Source organism: Sturnira hondurensis, unplaced genomic scaffold (genome assembly GCF_014824575.4).
Source record: "Sturnira hondurensis isolate 20B ecotype Veracruz unplaced genomic scaffold, ASM1482457v3 Scaffold0021765, whole genome shotgun sequence".
In the NCBI taxonomy this organism is placed as follows: Eukaryota; Metazoa; Chordata; class Mammalia; order Chiroptera; family Phyllostomidae; genus Sturnira; species Sturnira hondurensis.
Window position 1 is genome coordinate 734,781 of NW_028094396.1, and position 17,704 is coordinate 752,484.

General features: G+C 45.3%; 1 protein-coding gene across 5 annotated transcripts in view; it reads left to right on the forward strand.

The window, feature by feature from the left end:
- Positions 1–14,554, forward strand: part of KALRN (kalirin RhoGEF kinase) — a 706,454-nt gene extending 691,900 nt beyond the window's left edge. For all 5 annotated transcript variants that reach the window (XM_037033686.1, XM_037033687.1, XM_037033688.1 and 2 more), the window contains 3 exons: positions 7,284–7,484; positions 11,041–11,179; positions 11,917–14,554. In XM_037033686.1, coding sequence (XP_036889581.1) covers positions 7,284–7,484; positions 11,041–11,179; positions 11,917–12,462 — 886 coding nt within the window. In that variant the 3' untranslated portion in view covers positions 12,463–14,554. The remainder of the gene's footprint in view (positions 1–7,283; positions 7,485–11,040; positions 11,180–11,916) is intronic.
- Positions 14,555–17,704: the final 3,150 nt, after the last annotated feature.

Here is a 17,704-nt window from a genome sequence, read left to right on the forward strand (position 1 = left end):
TTCTCTAACTGCTGAAGTTGGGGGCTTCCCTCTCCAACTCTCAGCCTTTTTTCTTTTTCTGATATGAGAATTGAAGGCTCAACCTTTTCTTCAAAGAACAGTTTTAGCTGCATCTCCTCGGTTGCTCTGTGGACTTTTCATTTTCATCCAGTTCTATGTATTTTCCCTTCACCTATGATTTTTTCTTTGACCCAATAGAAAAAATGGAAATGTTTTAAAATTCGAAATGTATGAAGTTTTTACAATTATCTTCTTGTTACTGATTCGACATTGCATCACGGTTGAAGAAATCGGTCTGTAAGACGCTGACCCTTTGCTACGGGGACATTTGCTTTAGGAGTAGTAGGGGGTCGGATTCTGTTAGAAGTTTCATGTGTTCTTGAGAAGAGTCGTGTAATCACTAATGGTTGGGCGTGGATCTTCATGGGCGGACATGCAGCAAACCCAGTGTTTTGTGGGCATTTCCAGTCCAAGTGTGCACGCTCTCTCTCTTGCTCTCTCTCTCTATCTCCCTCTGTACTTTGGTTATAAAAATGTGTCCTCGAAAACAAAAAGGATAAAAGTATGACTTTTAAAAGAATAGTGAAAACCTGCATCATCCATCCCGCAAAGCAGTTAATGAAAAGGAACAAAAAGGGGGCTGTCCCTGTGTGTGCACTGGCTTCCAGGTGGTCTCAGTGAGGAATGTGGGTGGGGCATCTTGGAGGTCACTGGCCGCCTGGGTGTGTAAAGGGAAGAGCCCCGTTAGCAGCATCTCCACCTCCCGCTGGCGTCTCAGAGTGGAGAACAGAATCTCCTGAGCCGGTGGCTGGGACGGAGTAGGAGGAGCCCAGGTCTTTGTTGGTCCCATTTTTCAGGCAGTAGTCACACTGTAAATCCCTGCTTTCCCCTGTAGCACCTCTCACCAAAAACAGCAGCGACAGCAACAAGACACAAAAGCACAGTGACCCCAGCTTTACTTTGCCATCTTCTTTGTGTAGACACAAGGCGGACAGACATTTATGTGGTGTTGACGAGGATGAGGTGCTTATTGAGCATCTATAGTGTTCCAGACACTGGGCAGATATTGTGTAAAAGCTACTTAATCCAATTCTGTTACACAGTGTTTGGGTAGATTTATGGTAGCTGTCAACTCAGTCTTAAGAGGGTTAAGTAACCTCCTCGGGGTCCAGGATTCGAACCCAGGGCCCTCTGACGCTGAGCCTGTGCTCGATTACTTGCAGATGTTGTTTTGCATCACAGCAACTTTGGGGATAAATAAGCAGTAGTCATTAAAATCTAGTTTACTCCATGATACTGAAGTCTGTGAAACTAGACATGATTCTCATCACAAGCAGGTCAGACTGGCCCCATCCCCTGGATGCCCCAGGGGATTCCTCTCCAAGACGCGACTCTGCTGTGGGTAGCCTTGGGCTAAGGCCTGTTTCAGCTGGAAGAAGGGATGGGTGTTTGGGTATTTCTCAAAGAGGAGATCAGTGCTCTGAGCTGTTCAAAGCAAGCAGTGGTTTTTCAAAAACTACATCTCCAACAACCTGAAATTTTTGCTCTCTCCCTAATTTGGTCCTTGAAAGGTTTTCTTAGGCTCCTCCGAGGAAGAAATGCCAATCAGCCACAAAGTTAGGCAGTATGAGCTTTACTGGGGTCTGCGCGCCCAGGCGAGTTTCCCCAGTCCGCAGAGTGGGGCCGGGGAAGTCCCCATGTGAATAGGGAAAATGGCGGGGTTTTATTTTCGTTGGCTCCCCGTGGGAGCTGGGGATTGGTCCCCTCTGAACAAAGTGGCAATGTATCATTGGTGGCTTTCCTGGGGCTCAGGTTGCTATGCGGATATCCGTTTTGGCAAAGCCCGCCCTTCCGGCTCTCTGGTTTGACCTCATCCATCTTTTCCAGGTTGTAGTCCAGCCGCCATTTTGTTCTACCCCACCCATCCTGACAGTCCTTAAATTTTCAGAACATCCTTTAAACCAGGGATGTCAGACTCATTTTCACTGGGGATGACATGAGCCTCACGGTTGCCTTCAAAGGGCCAAATGTAATTTCAACTCCTTAAGAGTTAAGGAGTAGTTACATTTATACAGTCCTAAAATTATTTCGGCCCTTTGAAGGCAACCACGAGGCAGATGTGGCCCCCAGTGAAAATGAGTTTGACACCCCTGCGTCAAACACACTGTGCGCTAATAGAACAGAAACAAAACACGCTGACACTTACGTGGGACACATGCAGGACGATCGTGCCTGGGCTGCACAAGTGACCCAGTTTTCCCCATCACACTGACACCCAGAATGCTAAGCATGTGTGGCTGACTATCTTATTCCAAAGAGCTCTCTGGTAATTGAATATTACAAAAATCGTGGTGCAGAAAGAAGTATTTTCACCCCTATAGCCCAGTCGTGGAAGCACGGAGCACGCGAGCACATGTGCCCACCGGAAGTGGCCGGCCCAGGCGCCAGTGCAGCTTAGGGAAGCCGGAGTGCCCCTGGGCGAGCTGACGGCTCAGCCGCACGGGGTCCAGGACGGCAGCAGCACCAGGCCCCCGGGAAGGAGGGCGCTGAACCAGGCGTCTGTTTTCACTCCCTCCTCAGGCTTCACTAAATTGCCTGCAAAAGAATTTTTTAAAGCCGCCACAGGAGGATGAGGACGTCAGAAGGGACAACGACAATTAACTATCAGAAGCAGCAGAACAGGTTGAAGAGTGGAAAACAACCTGGGAAACCTGAGAAAACTCGATCCGAGTCAGTTGTGGGGGCAAGTGCGAGTCACAGTAAGTGTCAGCAGAATTCCCCAGAGGCATGAAGAGGATGCTCCTCACTGGCAGGATTGTCTGAACTCCGTGTGAGGAAAAGTTGCGGCTCAAATCTCTTCCTGAGCCTCAGGCAGCTGCAGAGGGTCCTTCCCCACCCAGGAAAAGGCCCCGGGCTTACTCTCCGGAAAGAGTCTCCCCGCACAGTGGAGGGCAGCAGAGCCCTGCCCCAAACAGGCCGATTATGAGACTACATGCCCGCTGGATGGGTGCTGAGGGGCCCCGCTCTCCTCCACTCTCAGAGCTTTCAAGCAGCTTTTGAGTCCCCTCTTCTTAAAATGAGCCAACTCCCCACACTAGCCAAGATAGGGTAAGCTGCTTGTAGCTGTCCCTGTTCTCTCCCACTGACCTCAACCAGAATCCGAGGGGGAAATGTGAAAAGCAGCTAGTGAGAACTCTGAGGAAAAAACAGGGAGTAGCAGGGAGACTGGGGAAGGGAGTCAAAACGATGAAAGACGAAAACAGTGGCTGTGAGTTTTCTGGGTTTTTTTTTCTCCTTTGACCCAAGGGCAGGCAAAATCTGGACACTGCAGCCCACACAGAGACCAAACACCCCAAGACGGATCTGTCTTTCTGGCCTAAAGACAGAGCAAGGGCGTCCCTTTGAGCCGAAAAGAGCAGGGAGCCTCCCAGTCCCTCCTTCTTTCTCTCACTGCTTTGCCCCCAGGGTGTGCAGGGAAAACAACAAAAACAGTCTGGTGAAGTGGGGAGCTGAAACTCTCAGGCGATCCGTCTTTCTGGCCAGAAGAACGACAGTCAGGGCTAAGGGAGCCAGGGAATGTGGGGGAAATCTCAGTGAGGGACGTAACAAAAGGTTAGTCATAATGCTTTGGACATGGACAGTTAACATCATCAATTACACTAGAAATCAGAAGGCAAGGGAATAATTCCTTCAAAATTGTAAATGCATTTTTCCACCTAGACTTATACTCAGCGAAACTAACAATCTACTATGGAGGTAGAATAAGCACACTTCAGGAATGCAAGTCGCAAATAACTAATTTTCCCATGCACTCTTCGTCAGAAATGACTAAAAAGTGCATTCTGCCACAAAAAGGAAAAATATTGGTAGTTTACTAGAGGTTCAGTTGTAAATAGCACTGACACAGTTCCAAGAATATAAACACTAAAATGGATCACAGTGTAACTCTGTGGGGAGACAGGGGGTGGGAAAGTGGCCATGAGGTGGAGACAGAGGGAGGGAAGTCACTAAAGCCCCACCTTTCATAGTGGGGTGTCAACAGATAATAAGTAAAACTGAAAAAAATCAAAATGTGGTCACACAAAACATACCGTATTTAGAGTCATAGAAGTGAATACCTAAAACCTAAATAATCAGCTAAAATATATTAAACTCGTATATTAAACTGCTTCTCGAGAGGAAGATGGGGATGGGTGGGATGAAGAGGTGCTTTGGTTTTCAGGAACAAACCCTTCAAGGCTAAATGACTTTCTAAACCGTGGGGGCACATAATGTTGATGCACACAAATTCAATCAAGGAAGCAGGGCTTTGTCAGGATCATGAAGTTCAGGAGACCTTGCTCAGCGTTCAAAGTCCTCTGGAAAGAATGACTTATAATAATCAAACTCACAAGAGTGCAGTTAAAAATCAGAATGACTGCTTATTAATTCATGATGTAAAATAGAACTTCCAGTCTGACCAAATCCTTGTTCATTATGCCAAGAATGATGTCAAAATAGGCGTTCGATGAACATTTGCCTAATACTTGTTTTATTGATTAGCACAGTCTCTCTTTTGGAGAAAATCTATAGCAAAAAAAAAACAAACAAAAAAATCATTGTCAGAAAGTTGCTTGGAGAGCACAGAGCCAAGTCAAGGAGCCAGCCCTGGTCACAGTGTCCGGTGTGTCCACTTCCGCTGTGGGCATAACCTGCTCTTCAGACCCTGCACTCCTCCGCCCATGAGTTAGGGTGCCTTCTGGACAGGCCTTGTGGGCACCAGCTTGTCACCTTTTTGACCCTCCCTTTCTCTGCTTCCGTGTGGAACAGCCCTCCCCTTTCTAGCGCTCTCTTACTCCCTTCCATCGGGCTACCGCTGAGTCTGGGAGCATTTCATTTTAGATGTGGTTAATTTTGTTAGATGTAAAAATAAAATGGTGGTTCCATACTTGTTAAATGTCCTTGTCCATTAAAGACGCAAACTGAAGTTTAATAAGTAACAGGATATCTGAATTTTGCATACAACACTTCAAAAAAAGCAGAGGGCAGGAAAGGAATAAATGAAATCAAATTGGCAAAAGGTTGATAATTATTGAAGCTGCCTATTTGGTGCATACATCTGGTACAGCATCCTCTCTACTGTGGTGCAAATTAGACATTTTTCATAATAAAAAGATAACAGACATAAAATTAAACTAAAAATTACCTCTTTAAAAATGTTTTTGAAATGATCACAAGTAGAATTCCTCCTTCTTTAACATTGTTANCAGAAAGTTGCTTGGAGAGCACAGAGCCAAGTCAAGGAGCCAGCCCTGGTCCCAGTGTCCGGTGTGTCCACTTCCGCTGTGGGCATAAGCTGCTCTTCAGACCCTGCACTCCTCCGCCCATGAGTTAGGGCGCCTTCTGGACAGGCCTTGTGGGCACCAGCTTGTCACCTTTTTGACCCTCCCTTTCTCTGCTTCCGTGTGGAACAGCCCTCCCCTTTCTACCGCTCTCTTACTCCCTTCCATCGGGCTACCGCTGAGTCTGGGAGCATTTCATTTTAGATGTGGTTAATTTTGTTAGATGTAAAAATAGAATGGTGGTTCCATACTTGTTAAATGTCCTTGTCCATTAAAGATGCAAACTGAAGTTTAATAAATGATATGATATCTGAACTTTGCATACAACACTTCAAAAAAAGCAGAGGGCAGGAAAGGAATAAATGAAATCAAACTGGCAAAAGGTTGATAATTATTGAAGCTGCCTATTTGGTGCATACATCTGGTACAGCATCCTCTCTACTGTGGTGCAAATTAGACATTTTTCATAATAAAAAGATAACAGACATAAAATTAAACTAAAAATTACCTCTTTAAAAATGTTTTTGAAATGATCACAAGTAGAATTCCTCCTTCTTTAACATTGTTACTACCAGTATTGTAGTGTTTTATAGAAATATACTCTGTTTAGAAAAGAAAACGGAGCCTGTGTTTGATGTTCCACAATGACAGGAAAGTATATTGACTAAAAAATGCTATTAGCTTTTATGCATGTCATAGAATCCTGAAATGCAAAGGAAGGAGAAATGGTGGAGGAAAACATTTTGATTAAAACTACAGCCCTGGCTGGTGTGGCTCAGTGGATTGAGTGCCGGCCTGTGAGGCAAAGGGACACAAGTTCAATTCCCAGTCAGGGCACATGCCTGGGCTGTGAGCCACGTCCCTGGTTGGGGGCGTACGAGAGGCAACAGATCAATGTTTCTCTCACACATTGCTGTTTCTCTCTTTCTCTTTCTCCCTCCCTTCCCTTCTCTCTATAAGTAAATAAATAAAATCTTTTAAAAAATACAGTAGTACCCCCCTTATCCATGGTTTTACTTTTCACAATTTCAGTTACCTATGGTCCACTGTGGTCTGAAATATCAAATGGAAAATTCCAGAAATAAAAAAATGTAAGTTTTAAATTGTGTGTTGTTCTGGGTAGCCTGATGAGATCTCGTGCCACACCACGCTGCCCCACGGAGGTCATGAGTCACCCCTCTGCCCAGCATGTCCACGGCACGTCCCCTCCCCACGGTGAGGCACCTACAGCCGTCCCAGTTACCAGGTCAGCTGTCCAGGTGGCCAAGCACGTGCGTTCCCGTCACCCTTATTTGACTTAGTAACATTCTCAAAACACAAGAGCACTGATGCTGCCAATTTGGAAATGCCAGACAGAAGCCATAAAGCGTTTCCTTTAAGTGAACAGGACAAAATCACAGTATGTGTAGGGTTCAGTACTTTCTGTGGTTTTAGCGCTCACAGACGGTCTTGGAACACACGTCTCTGGATGGGCAGGGGCCGGCTGCCGTACAGGAAAACAGAATTCCTAACAAAATGTTACAATCTGACCACTTCAGAGAAAATGTCATATATCCTGAGTAAAGTAATGGCTACTTGATTAATGGATTTTTTAAACATATATTTTATTGATTATACCATTACAGTTGTTCTATTCCCCCCCCATTCCCCTCCACCCTGCACACCCCTCCCCCACCATTCCCACCTTTAGTTTATGACCATGTGTCTCAAGTTCTTTAGATTCTATATTTCCCCTACTATTCTTGCCCTCCCCCCTATCTATTTTCTACCTACTGTCTATGCTACTTATTTTCTGTACCTTCTCCCCCCTTGTCCTCCTCCTACTCCCCTCTTACTAACCCTCCATGTGATCTTCATTTCTATGGTTCTGCTTCTGATCTAGCTGTCTTCTTGGTTTGCTTTCGTTTTAGGTGTGGCTATTAATGAATCTTGACAAAATGCTTTCTCCCTTTGGTTTTCCAGAGGCCGTTTCTCCATAGTAAAGAAGTGCATTCACAAAGCTACCCGCAAAGATGTTGCTGTGAAGTTTGTTAGCAAAAAAATGAAGAAAAAGGAGCAGGCTGCCCACGAGGCGGCCCTGCTCCAGCACCTGCAGCACCCGCAGTACGTCACCCTCCACGACACCTATGAGTCTCCCACGTCCTACATCCTGATTCTGGAGCTGTAAGTACAGGGTCACCCCTCTAAGGTGGGCCCCGCTGTAGGGCTCAGTTACCAGCCGTTCTACCTAATGCAGTGTCTTATAGTTTGCAGAGCACTGTGTGTCACATGCACTCTGCCCTCCATTTTATAAAAATGCTATTCTTATTTTATAGATTAGAAAATCAAAGATAAGGAAGCTTCTTAAAACTAGGAATTGGAAAAGCTGGGACTGGATCCGCATCTCTCTCACTCCAGTTTTTATTTTCTTTCTGTGATGGACCTTTGAGCTGGGCAGTTGAGGAAAAGCTTGTTGACAGTAGCCTTACTGACAGGGGTGCAGTTGAGATGAAGGGGAGGGGCTTCCGAGTCAACCCACTGTCGTCTACCACCCAGGAGATCCTTCTGGGGAGGAAGCTTACCTTCAAAACATTCCACTCATTCCAGAGTTTCTGGGGACTCGGACAACCAGGTAGTTGGCCCTAGGACACATCAAATAAAGCAGAAAGTTCACATTCTTCTCACCACCCCAAGCTAAGACCAGCGAACATGCTCTGTGCTTTAGAGAGATTTTACACAGACTAAAGGAAGTCTTTTCAGAAGTACTGAGCCCTCCCAGAAAGGCTGTCAGATTAGTGCTGACGAGGCCCTGGCCCTGGAGAGGAGATAGGCATTTGCACCCAAGACCGATGCTGTGTAAGGCTTCACGGGGACCCCCATTCTGTAGAGAAGCACCTCTATTTACAGCTTTGCAATGTCATTTTTGTCCTGTTTGTGTGTACTTGTTAGTCTAGCTCAGCAATTTTCACTGGTGTGCTGCAAGAACTTTTAAAGCATGCGATACCACCCTGACCGGCGAGACTCGGTTGGTTGAGCGTTGTCCCACAAAGCAAAAGGTCTCCAGTTTGATTCTCAGTCAGGCCACATGCCTGGGTTGGGGCACATGTGGGAGGCAGCCAATCAATGTTTCTCTCCCTCCTTTCTTTTCTCTCTAAAAATAAATAAATAAAATCTTTTTAAAAAAACATTCCATACCTGACTACGGACTGAGTGAGGAGCACTAACCTGTTTTCCCTTAGACTATCAAATAAAAACTGGCAACAACCAACAGAACAACAGCCATCGGGTATGAATGAACCAAAATTATATCTATGTTTTTGTCAGATTAGCAAAAAACACGTTTTTGGTGTGCCGCAGATTTTTAGTAATTAGTTTACGTGTGCCCTGAAATGAGAATGGTAGAAAGTCACTGGTCTAGCTGCATATGTATGTGGGTCTTTGAAGCAGTGATTCATCATAACTTTATTTATGAAGAAAAAAAACACCAAAGTACAAACATCTTAGGCTAAACTTTTAAATTGGCTGAAAAGAAATGAGAGGAGACAAAAACAACACTGTTAGTATTTGCAATTCTTTTGTGATCCGAATACAGCTGTGTAGTAGCCAGTACACTGTCACTTTGTACTTAACCAATACACTTAAAAAGTCTTTCAGAGCCTAACCTGTTTGGGAGCTTCCTGACTCAAAAAGGTGTATTCTGTGGACAGTGAATTGTCTTTGTTTACAAGTGACAACTTGCTGCACTTGACTATGCTTCCAACAAAAGGTATTGTCACTTGCATACCAAAGTGGTACAGGAACCCAGGTTTGCAGGCCAGCATCCTGAGGGAAGGTGTGAATTCCCAGGCTCTTAGTGCAATGGAATGAAGAAACTGGGCGCTACCCCCAGGTCTGTGATTTGGAGCCAGTGTACTTGACTTCCTTAGGGTCCTTATCTGTGAAGTCTTAAGAATTATTCCCACTTCTCAGAGATGTTGCAGCGATTAAATTAGATGAATATTGGACCACACTAGTTTCAGCGTTTACTGGGCACTCACTATGACCTGGACCAGGGTAGGAGGAACAAAGATGAAAAAATAGTTCTTGACCTTGAGGAGCTACAGGTAGAATGAGGAAGACCAACTGCCAATTTCAATATAGCGTGGTAAATGCGTGTTTTGGAGAGGGCTGCTCTGAGAACACAGGGAGGGACTAGGTTGGACCCGAAGTGTAGGTAAGAGAGGCAGTTCCTGTGCTAAATCTCGGTTCCGCTGTGACTGAGTAGCTTCCTGGCCACCCAGTCACTGGCAGAGCTTTCCTCTACCAAGCAACTGGAGCCGACAACCGAGGTTCTGATCCTCGGGTCTATGGCAGGGCATGGGCGTCTGCATTCCCCAAGGGCTCTAAGGATGAGCTTGGCCACTGAGACTTTCGGATCTCACAGCAGTGCTATTGTTAATTTCTCCTGTTAGTGCTCCAAGAAGCCCAGGGGGACGCATCAAACAAGCCCGATACAACTTCACTCCACGCTCACCACTCACACCCCAACCCTGGCAGAGACAGAGAAAGGAAGGCAACGCAGATTTTCATTGGTTCTAACCTTTGATCCTGTCAAGGAAAGCAGAATAGACCAGTAGGAAGGAACTAGCTAGGGAAAAGGTTGGAAACTTGGCTGGGGTTGGGGGTTGGGGGTGGTCTTCAGCCGTGCTCGGAAGGAGTTTCTGACTCTTGCTCAAGCTTCTGTGCCGGGCATTTCCCGAGGTGTGTTTCTCACAGCCCCATGCACTTGGGGAGTAACTGCCTGACATGTGGTCACTGCTCGCTAAAGAGGACACAAGGCACCTGAAAGTAGCTGACATTTATTGAGCACGTACTCCTGCCACCGACTGTGTGTAAATGCCTCTTCTCTCTTGATCCTTGCACGTTCTTCACAGGGAGGTGGGTGATTCAATTTGGGGTCTGCCGGACTCCTCCTAACCTGTGTCTTTCAGTTTTTAAGGTTGGAAAATTGCTAAAAGGCAAAATATTCAAAAAGGGGCCAGGAATGCCAAGGCTAAACTTTGCCTACTTTCAGTTTTTCCCCAATGAAAACTTGACAAATAAAAGCAATTTGCAAGACATATGTGGGACTGCTTATAGGCAGGAGGCACCGGGTTCCTGTTAATCAGGATTTGCCCAGATAGCTCTCAATCTCTCTCCCCCTCCCCATCTGAAGACTTTCTCTGTTTTGCAACCTAACCTCTCAAAGGATCTTTCAGTTAGAACTTTCCCCCCATGAGCGATTTTAAAAGTTAACAAAACAGCCTGGCCAGTGTGGCTCAGTTGGTTGGAGTGCCATCCCATAACTGAAAGATTGCAGGTTCAATCCCTGGTCCGGGCACATACAGCAGGCAACCAATGAAGGCTTCTCTCTCACATCAATGTTTTCCTCTCTCCCTTCCTCTCTCTTTAAAAGCAATGAATAAATGTCCTCAGGTGAGGATAAAAAAAAGTTAACAAAACAGAATGTGTCTTAAACAAAGTTATATAGCTTTCTTCCCTGAAGTACACCACATTTGCCATTTTCTTTATTTACTTGTTTGCTCATTTATTTATTTTAGTTCTGAACATTATACTAACTTAGGGCTCTAACTAAAATATGCCTGTATTACCACGTTGATCTTTACCATAGGGAGTGGGAAAGATCTTACAGGTTTGTATGTGCGTTATTTTTCTGTTTTGTTACAAACCGATTTCCTTAGCCTTTCTTCTCTGCTCGCAGGATGGATGATGGCCGGCTCTTAGACTACCTTATGAATCACGATGAGCTCATGGAAGAGAAGGTAGCTTTCTACATCCGAGACATCATGGAGGCCCTGCAGTACCTTCACAACTGCAGGGTTGCTCACTTGGACATCAAGGTAATAAGAAATAGCGACCCTTGCAGGGACATGATGAAGTCCAACCTGCCAGTCATTGCCCTTGAGAGATGTAAATGCTAATTCATTTTATTTACTTAGATTAGAATCCTCATGAATATTAAACAGAAACCAGGTTATCACACACTTGAAGTGTGTTATTCATGAGCTAATGAGAGCACAATGATGCAATGACATTTGGAGTGAGAGAAGAAGATAGGCAAGCTTTGGCCCCTATGTCTAATTTTGTAGAAGGAAGCAAGTAAATGTCAACTTTTCCATAATGCTAAAAGAAAGGCCTTTGTTTTCCAAAATGAGTAATTTATTCTTCACTTGATTTAGCGCAGAAGCAGGGGGTAGTTAAGAGACACGATTTCACGCAAACTCAGTTTAGCTTAGTTTGAAGCCTCCTGTGCACTTTGAAGAGGGAATGTCCCAAGCGCCAGGGGTCCGCACCCCCCCGCACCCCTCCCCCCCCCCACCCCGCCCCGTGGCCTGTTAGGACAGGCTGCAAGCAAAGCTAACCTGAGCTCGGCCTCCCGTATGCTCCCCCCTCCCCCACCCCGCTTTTCACGCTACTGGGCCCTGGCGCCAAAAAGGTTGGGGACCAATGCCATTTGTTATAGGCTTTATCAAAGAGCAGCAGCGCTGCGCTTGAACTAATGGAGTCCTACTGATGAGAGTCGAGGCAGAGAGCTGAACTTGCCTTCCCTTCTCCCTGCCTCCTTGCATCTCCTCAGCCCGAGAACCTGCTCATTGACCTGCGGATTCCAGTGCCTCGAGTGAAGCTCATCGACCTGGAGGATGCTGTCCAGATCTCAGGGCACTTCCACATCCACCACCTGCTGGGGAACCCTGAGTTTGCTGCCCCGGAAGTGATCCAAGGCATCCCTGTGTCCCTGGGCACCGACATCTGGAGCATCGGGGTGCTGACGTATGTCATGCTGAGTGGAGTCTCCCCCTTCTTGGATGAGAGCAAAGAGGAGACGTGTATCAATGTATGCAGGGTGGACTTCAGCTTCCCCCATGAATACTTCTGTGGCGTGAGCAATGCCGCCAGAGATTTCATCAATGTGATCCTGCAGGAAGACTTCCGGAGGCGGCCCACAGCAGCCACCTGCCTCCAGCACCCATGGCTGCAGCCCCACAATGGCAGCTACTCCAAGATCCCTTTGGACACCTCCCGCCTGGCCTGCTTCATAGAACGCCGCAAGCACCAGAACGATGTGCGGCCTATTCCCAATGTCAAGAGCTACATCGTCAGCCGGGTCAACCAAGGGACGTAGCCATTGAGGTTACGTCCCAGCCCTTGAGGTTTCACATGGAAGTGTAGTGTGAGCCAAAGCAAGACTGAATGTGTCTGTAAATAATTCTGTTCATTATTTCACTCCATGCAGTTCTCTGGATTGAGAGATGGTCCCTCTTAAACCTCGTCAGTGGTTATTCAGGGTCTGAGCAGCAGTAAAATCACCCCGAGATCCAGGGCTTTCCAGAAGGTCGTTCACAAGAGATAAAGGAGAAAGTCACAGAGAGTATTTCAAAGAGGGCCAAGGATAACGAGAATGTTAGCTGTCACAAAATGTTAATTGTGCATTCCAAAATGAGTGGGTAAGTGGGCAAAACTTCAGCTCATTGTGGTGAGTATAAAAGGTTTCTGCCTGTGCTGAAATTCCAAGCAAAAAGTTCTATTTAACAGAGATGTCAAGTATGCCAACCGTTCTGGTTTATATCACTTATAGTTTCTTAATGAGATTCATGTACACACACAGTGAAACATATCCCATTCAGATTTCAGAGTTTTATAATACAGAGATATATATGAAATCAATCAAAGTGACTTTTTAGTGCTCCAGTTAAGACAGTAATTTATCTGCCGAAGCATTACATTGTTTTGACTAAGCACAATTAGATGACAAGATTTTTAGAGTATTTTATAAATCCTGTATAAAAATCTTTACCAGAGCCTGTGCATTGAGAGAAAGCAGTTCCCCTTTTGAAATCTGTGGACTGGAGTTTTCTCTCCGACACAGGCATCTGACTAAGACAGGTTCTGTATGTGAAATGCTGTTCCCACATCCACTGGCAGCTCAGAGTCAATCTGGCAGGAAAACCTGCCAGGAACTAAGTCCAAATTACGGTGAGAGTCGTGAGCTCTTTCTATGCCTACACTTGGTTTGAAGTTCATGGCAGATACAACAGGTTCGCGCAAAAGGGCAAACAAAAACCTTTTCCACAGTTCCTCTGAACACCTAACGACATTTTCTGCTGTCCTCTACGGCTGTCCAACTCAGTCCTCAGACAGCTGGTCTACCTGATTTCTAACCCTCGTGGAAGCTAAGGGGTGCTCACCAAAAGGAGGCAGCCATATAGACCTTTTCAAGGCCTGGTCCCAAGTCCTTTTTGAAGCCATGGAATAAAATCTGCTACATCACCCTGATAGAGCGTTGAATTTTAACTGCAATTGCACTGCCTACCACCACCCAGCCATCCATATTTGCCGGCACTGAAAAGGACTAATTGCACTTCGAGGCCAATGCTGCTTGCTGGTGTGCATTCTCCACACTAGATGCCTGCTAACTGCCCTTTATTCTGCTAGTGGAAGAACAGTGAAACCTGAGCATTTCATGTTTTTTCTTTCTTTGTTTCGGAAAGCATTTTTGTTTTTGTGTTTGTCTGCGATCCACTCTTTGTTTTCTAAAGTGTGTTTTGAAACTTGAGGTTATGCAAATAATATTTTAAAAACGTAACTCAAGTGTTTGGCCACGTCAGATTGAATGGCACTGCTTCTCTCCTGTGATAGGATGAAGAGCATTGAAACCATGCAGCACGGAAATGCAAGCACAGAGCTGAGGAAGGGTAGATAGAACTACAGACTTAGTTCAATGAAAAAGAGTTTTGGAAACTGAGCCTGAACTTGCGTGTGTGAAAACACTTATTCCCACCATAGAAATGTAGAATTGAAAACACTCATCATTCTTTCCCACTGATTTCAAAGTCACCTTCCTCATCTACCCTCCAATTCATCCCATCCAAGGTTATAAGTTAATAAATTAATGGAAAGTATAAGCAATAAGACTAGATAGCACTTAGTGGTTTCAGAATTAACCAAATATGTGGAGACTGACTTTAACTATGTCCGTTTCCTAGTTTTCGAATGGCCCGGGGCCATCAAGGGTCCCTTCCTCAGAGCGCTCTCTTGACTAACCCTCCGTAGTCTTCATTTAAAAAGAAATGTATACACAAATGTTATACGATGTAATATTTTAAAATTTAAAACAATTTACTAAAAACTCATTTAGCAAACATGTCTTCATTACAAGACATATCATAAAAGAAGGAAGCCTGGTGCCCAGGCTGATATGCGATAGAGTGTAGGCTGGGGGGAGGGTGGGGGGCGGGGGGAGGGGGAAGGATGGTCCAGATAGTCACCTAGTGGTACGTGTGGCTCAGCAAGTTCCCTTCTGTCCGAAGGGGGAAGTGACTGCAGAGCCCCCTGCTGAGCCATGTGGAGTGTTTATGACCATGCAGGGGGCAAAGCTGAGTTTCCACGTGGGAAGGGTAGGGCCTAGGACAGTGGTGCAGATGGCACAGGGGAGCGTAAATGGGGCTGTGTGGTGGGAAAGCAGTTGACAGAATGTTGGAGCCAAAGCTTTTGTATCAGCCTTCACAGCAGAGTGGGGATGATCCAGATAGGAGGTCGCACGGAATCCCCCACCCCCAGGACACTTGTTGGGAAAGTGGGGGGACAGGAGAAGAAGGACATAGACATGAAACATAGCATGATTTTGTTACCTGGAGCCAAAGTACAATCATTAGAGTAGAATGAATTTCATAGAAGCCTGAAGAGAAAGGGCATATATTTTGTATAGTTTGGAAACTGAAGGAAAACAACAGGGGGAAGCCCCCTGTCTGCAAAGCCTCTGGTTCCTCCCCGCAGGAAAGAGGTGGTAGTTCTGGTTCAGGAATTCTCCCTAACGAGCTGGAGGTGACAAGGACTCCCCAACAGGTCTGGCGAATGTGCTGTAGGTTGCCCTGTGGGCAAATGGGGTGAGAGATGAAGGCCCAGGGACCCCTTTCTCCTACCTGTTTTGGAAGAGATAGTTATTCCTTTGTGTTCGAGAAGAGGAGAAAGAACAGACAATAGTCCACTTCCTTAATTACGGAGTGTGGTCCTTGACATCAAAACTCAATTTGGAATTAATGAGGAATTAATGAAAGTGAACTTCTGGTTGAACTCGGGAAAATAAGTGTTGGGTAAATTCACAAATTTCTTGCTTGGCTTATATTCACTGCATAGGTTTGGGGGGGTTGTAAAGGTGGGGTGGAGGAAGAAGGGCGAGATCAGGGACAACCCATAGTAATTTTTAAAAGGTATAAGGATTTGCTACATCTTTTATGATTGTTTCAAATTAAATAGATTTATATCCACTCACAGCTGAATGTGGGAACATTTTTAAGAGCAAAATTGTCATGTTGGCAGTGTGCTTCGGTCTCTCACAGCCATGAACACTCTTGGGGGAGCAGGGGAGGCAGAGAGGCAAGCCGGCCTCACTGCTCTGCGGCTCACAAAGCTGTATAATAGTGCCTTTCAGAGGGGAGGGTGGGAGGTAGAGAAGTTCGTTGTGTTTGGACTGACTGATGTTGCAGAATTGTTTTCTTTATTTTTTAATATCTTTGAAATGAAAACATCTGAATATAAGGTGAGCCTAGGAATTCTTGAGTTCCAGCCTCAATCATTCCTGATTCGTCCTTTCTAACAGAAAGTCTTTGTGTTTTCTGCCCCCAACGTCCCCACTGTTAAAATAGGAGTTAGTGGGAAGGAGGGCGTGCATTAATTTCACAGGCATGTTGGAAGAATTCCTTAGTTGGGATGTCTAGATAATACCTGGACTTTTAAAAAAGTGCTACACACTGCCAGTGCTGAGAATTTCATTGACGGGAACTTGAACATTGCAGGTTTTCAATATTCATGTCTTTAGACAACCATTTGCAAACTCCCGAAGTTAAATTCTACAAATTGATTTTAATTGGAAGTCCTAGGTGCTCTTTGCCTACATGTTACTTGGTCTTAGCCTATAATTTCGATCATTTGAAAGCTTGTCTACAGAAAAGGGTTAGGAGAGCTGGTTGAAGTCTTTCTGTCAATAAGCTGTTTTCACCAGTGTTCCTGGTGGCAGACGCCAAGAGTAAGATGCCCTCCAAACCAGCCACCCCTCTCTCTTCTCAAGCCTTGTGCGCTGGAGAAATCGGCAGAGAAGAACCCAAACAGCCGCTGTCCTCACCGGGAGGGCAGGAGTGAGAACAGAATACTGTCCAACCTCACAGCCCATTATTTCAGTCTCACAGTCAGTCATCTGCTCCAGGACCAATGAAATGCCCAGGTGTAGAAGGGAAGAGAACTCTTGGTTTTGGGAGGGGAAAACTTTGGATCCTTTTTTAAAGATAATTAGGTTTCTCAGGAGTGTAATATTTGCCTCCTCACAGTCTCCATGATTTAGCGCCCGTGAGCTAGTCATTACTTTTTTCTCACCTCTGTGGAAGAGCGTGGGCATTTGTGACAATGTGAGGGAGCCATTATACACCAGATGATGGCTATTTCTGTGCATTAACTAAAACTTTGTCCCGTGAGTTTGAGAGAGGAGGGGATATTTCACACAGAAGGGGTCTCTGAGTAGGGCAAAAGTGCAAATACCGTTTCTTGCTCAGTTTTGAGGAATTTTGACCTTTTCTCTGCCGTGTGGCATCTCTGTGGAGTCTGGGCGAGGCAAACACAGTAAATGAGCTTTCAGTGGGTTATTTGTATTATGGTTTTTCTTAACTATTTAAAATTTAGGAATCATTGGAAAATGAATGAGGAAACCTGGGGCAGGTTTACACATACTCCACTAAGATAAGGGAAGCTGCTATGTTAATATTCATTTTCTAAAACCTCTGAGGCTCTCATCGTTTCATTAATTCTAGAGGGTTAAAAAGGGCTGAAATTTGGTTCACAGCACTAGCCGTTTAGAAAATATTATTCATGTGAGAAATCTATACAGAAATAGTAGAAATATCATAGGCCATATTTTCTTCTTCATTTAAATATATGTAGACGTTAGAGGAGAAGAAATTAGTCTAAGACAAATTTTCATCTTTAAGGGATATTTACGGAAAGCCTGAAATTAATACTCACAGGCTTTGTGTTCTCCTCTCAGCCTTATTGCTGGGAGAGTTGAAACTGCTGTCAGATTTAGCTTCTACTCGAATATTCGAGATTAACTGTTTATTCAGATAACTGTTATTTTGGAGAGTGAGGACAGCTGAGAACAGGGAGGGTGGTGGGAAAACATGCAAGTAAAATTCCCGAAGTCCCCACTCCTGAGGCTTAATTTAAGGAAGCCAACCTGCTGGCCCAGGGGGAGCTGGCACAAGGGCGCCGCCCACGCCTGACTTCTGTCAAGAAGTGTATCCCCACCCAGGAGTATTGCTCGGACTGCGATGACCTCACAGACTGCGGCTGTGAATTTGAAGTTAACAAATACACGTCTT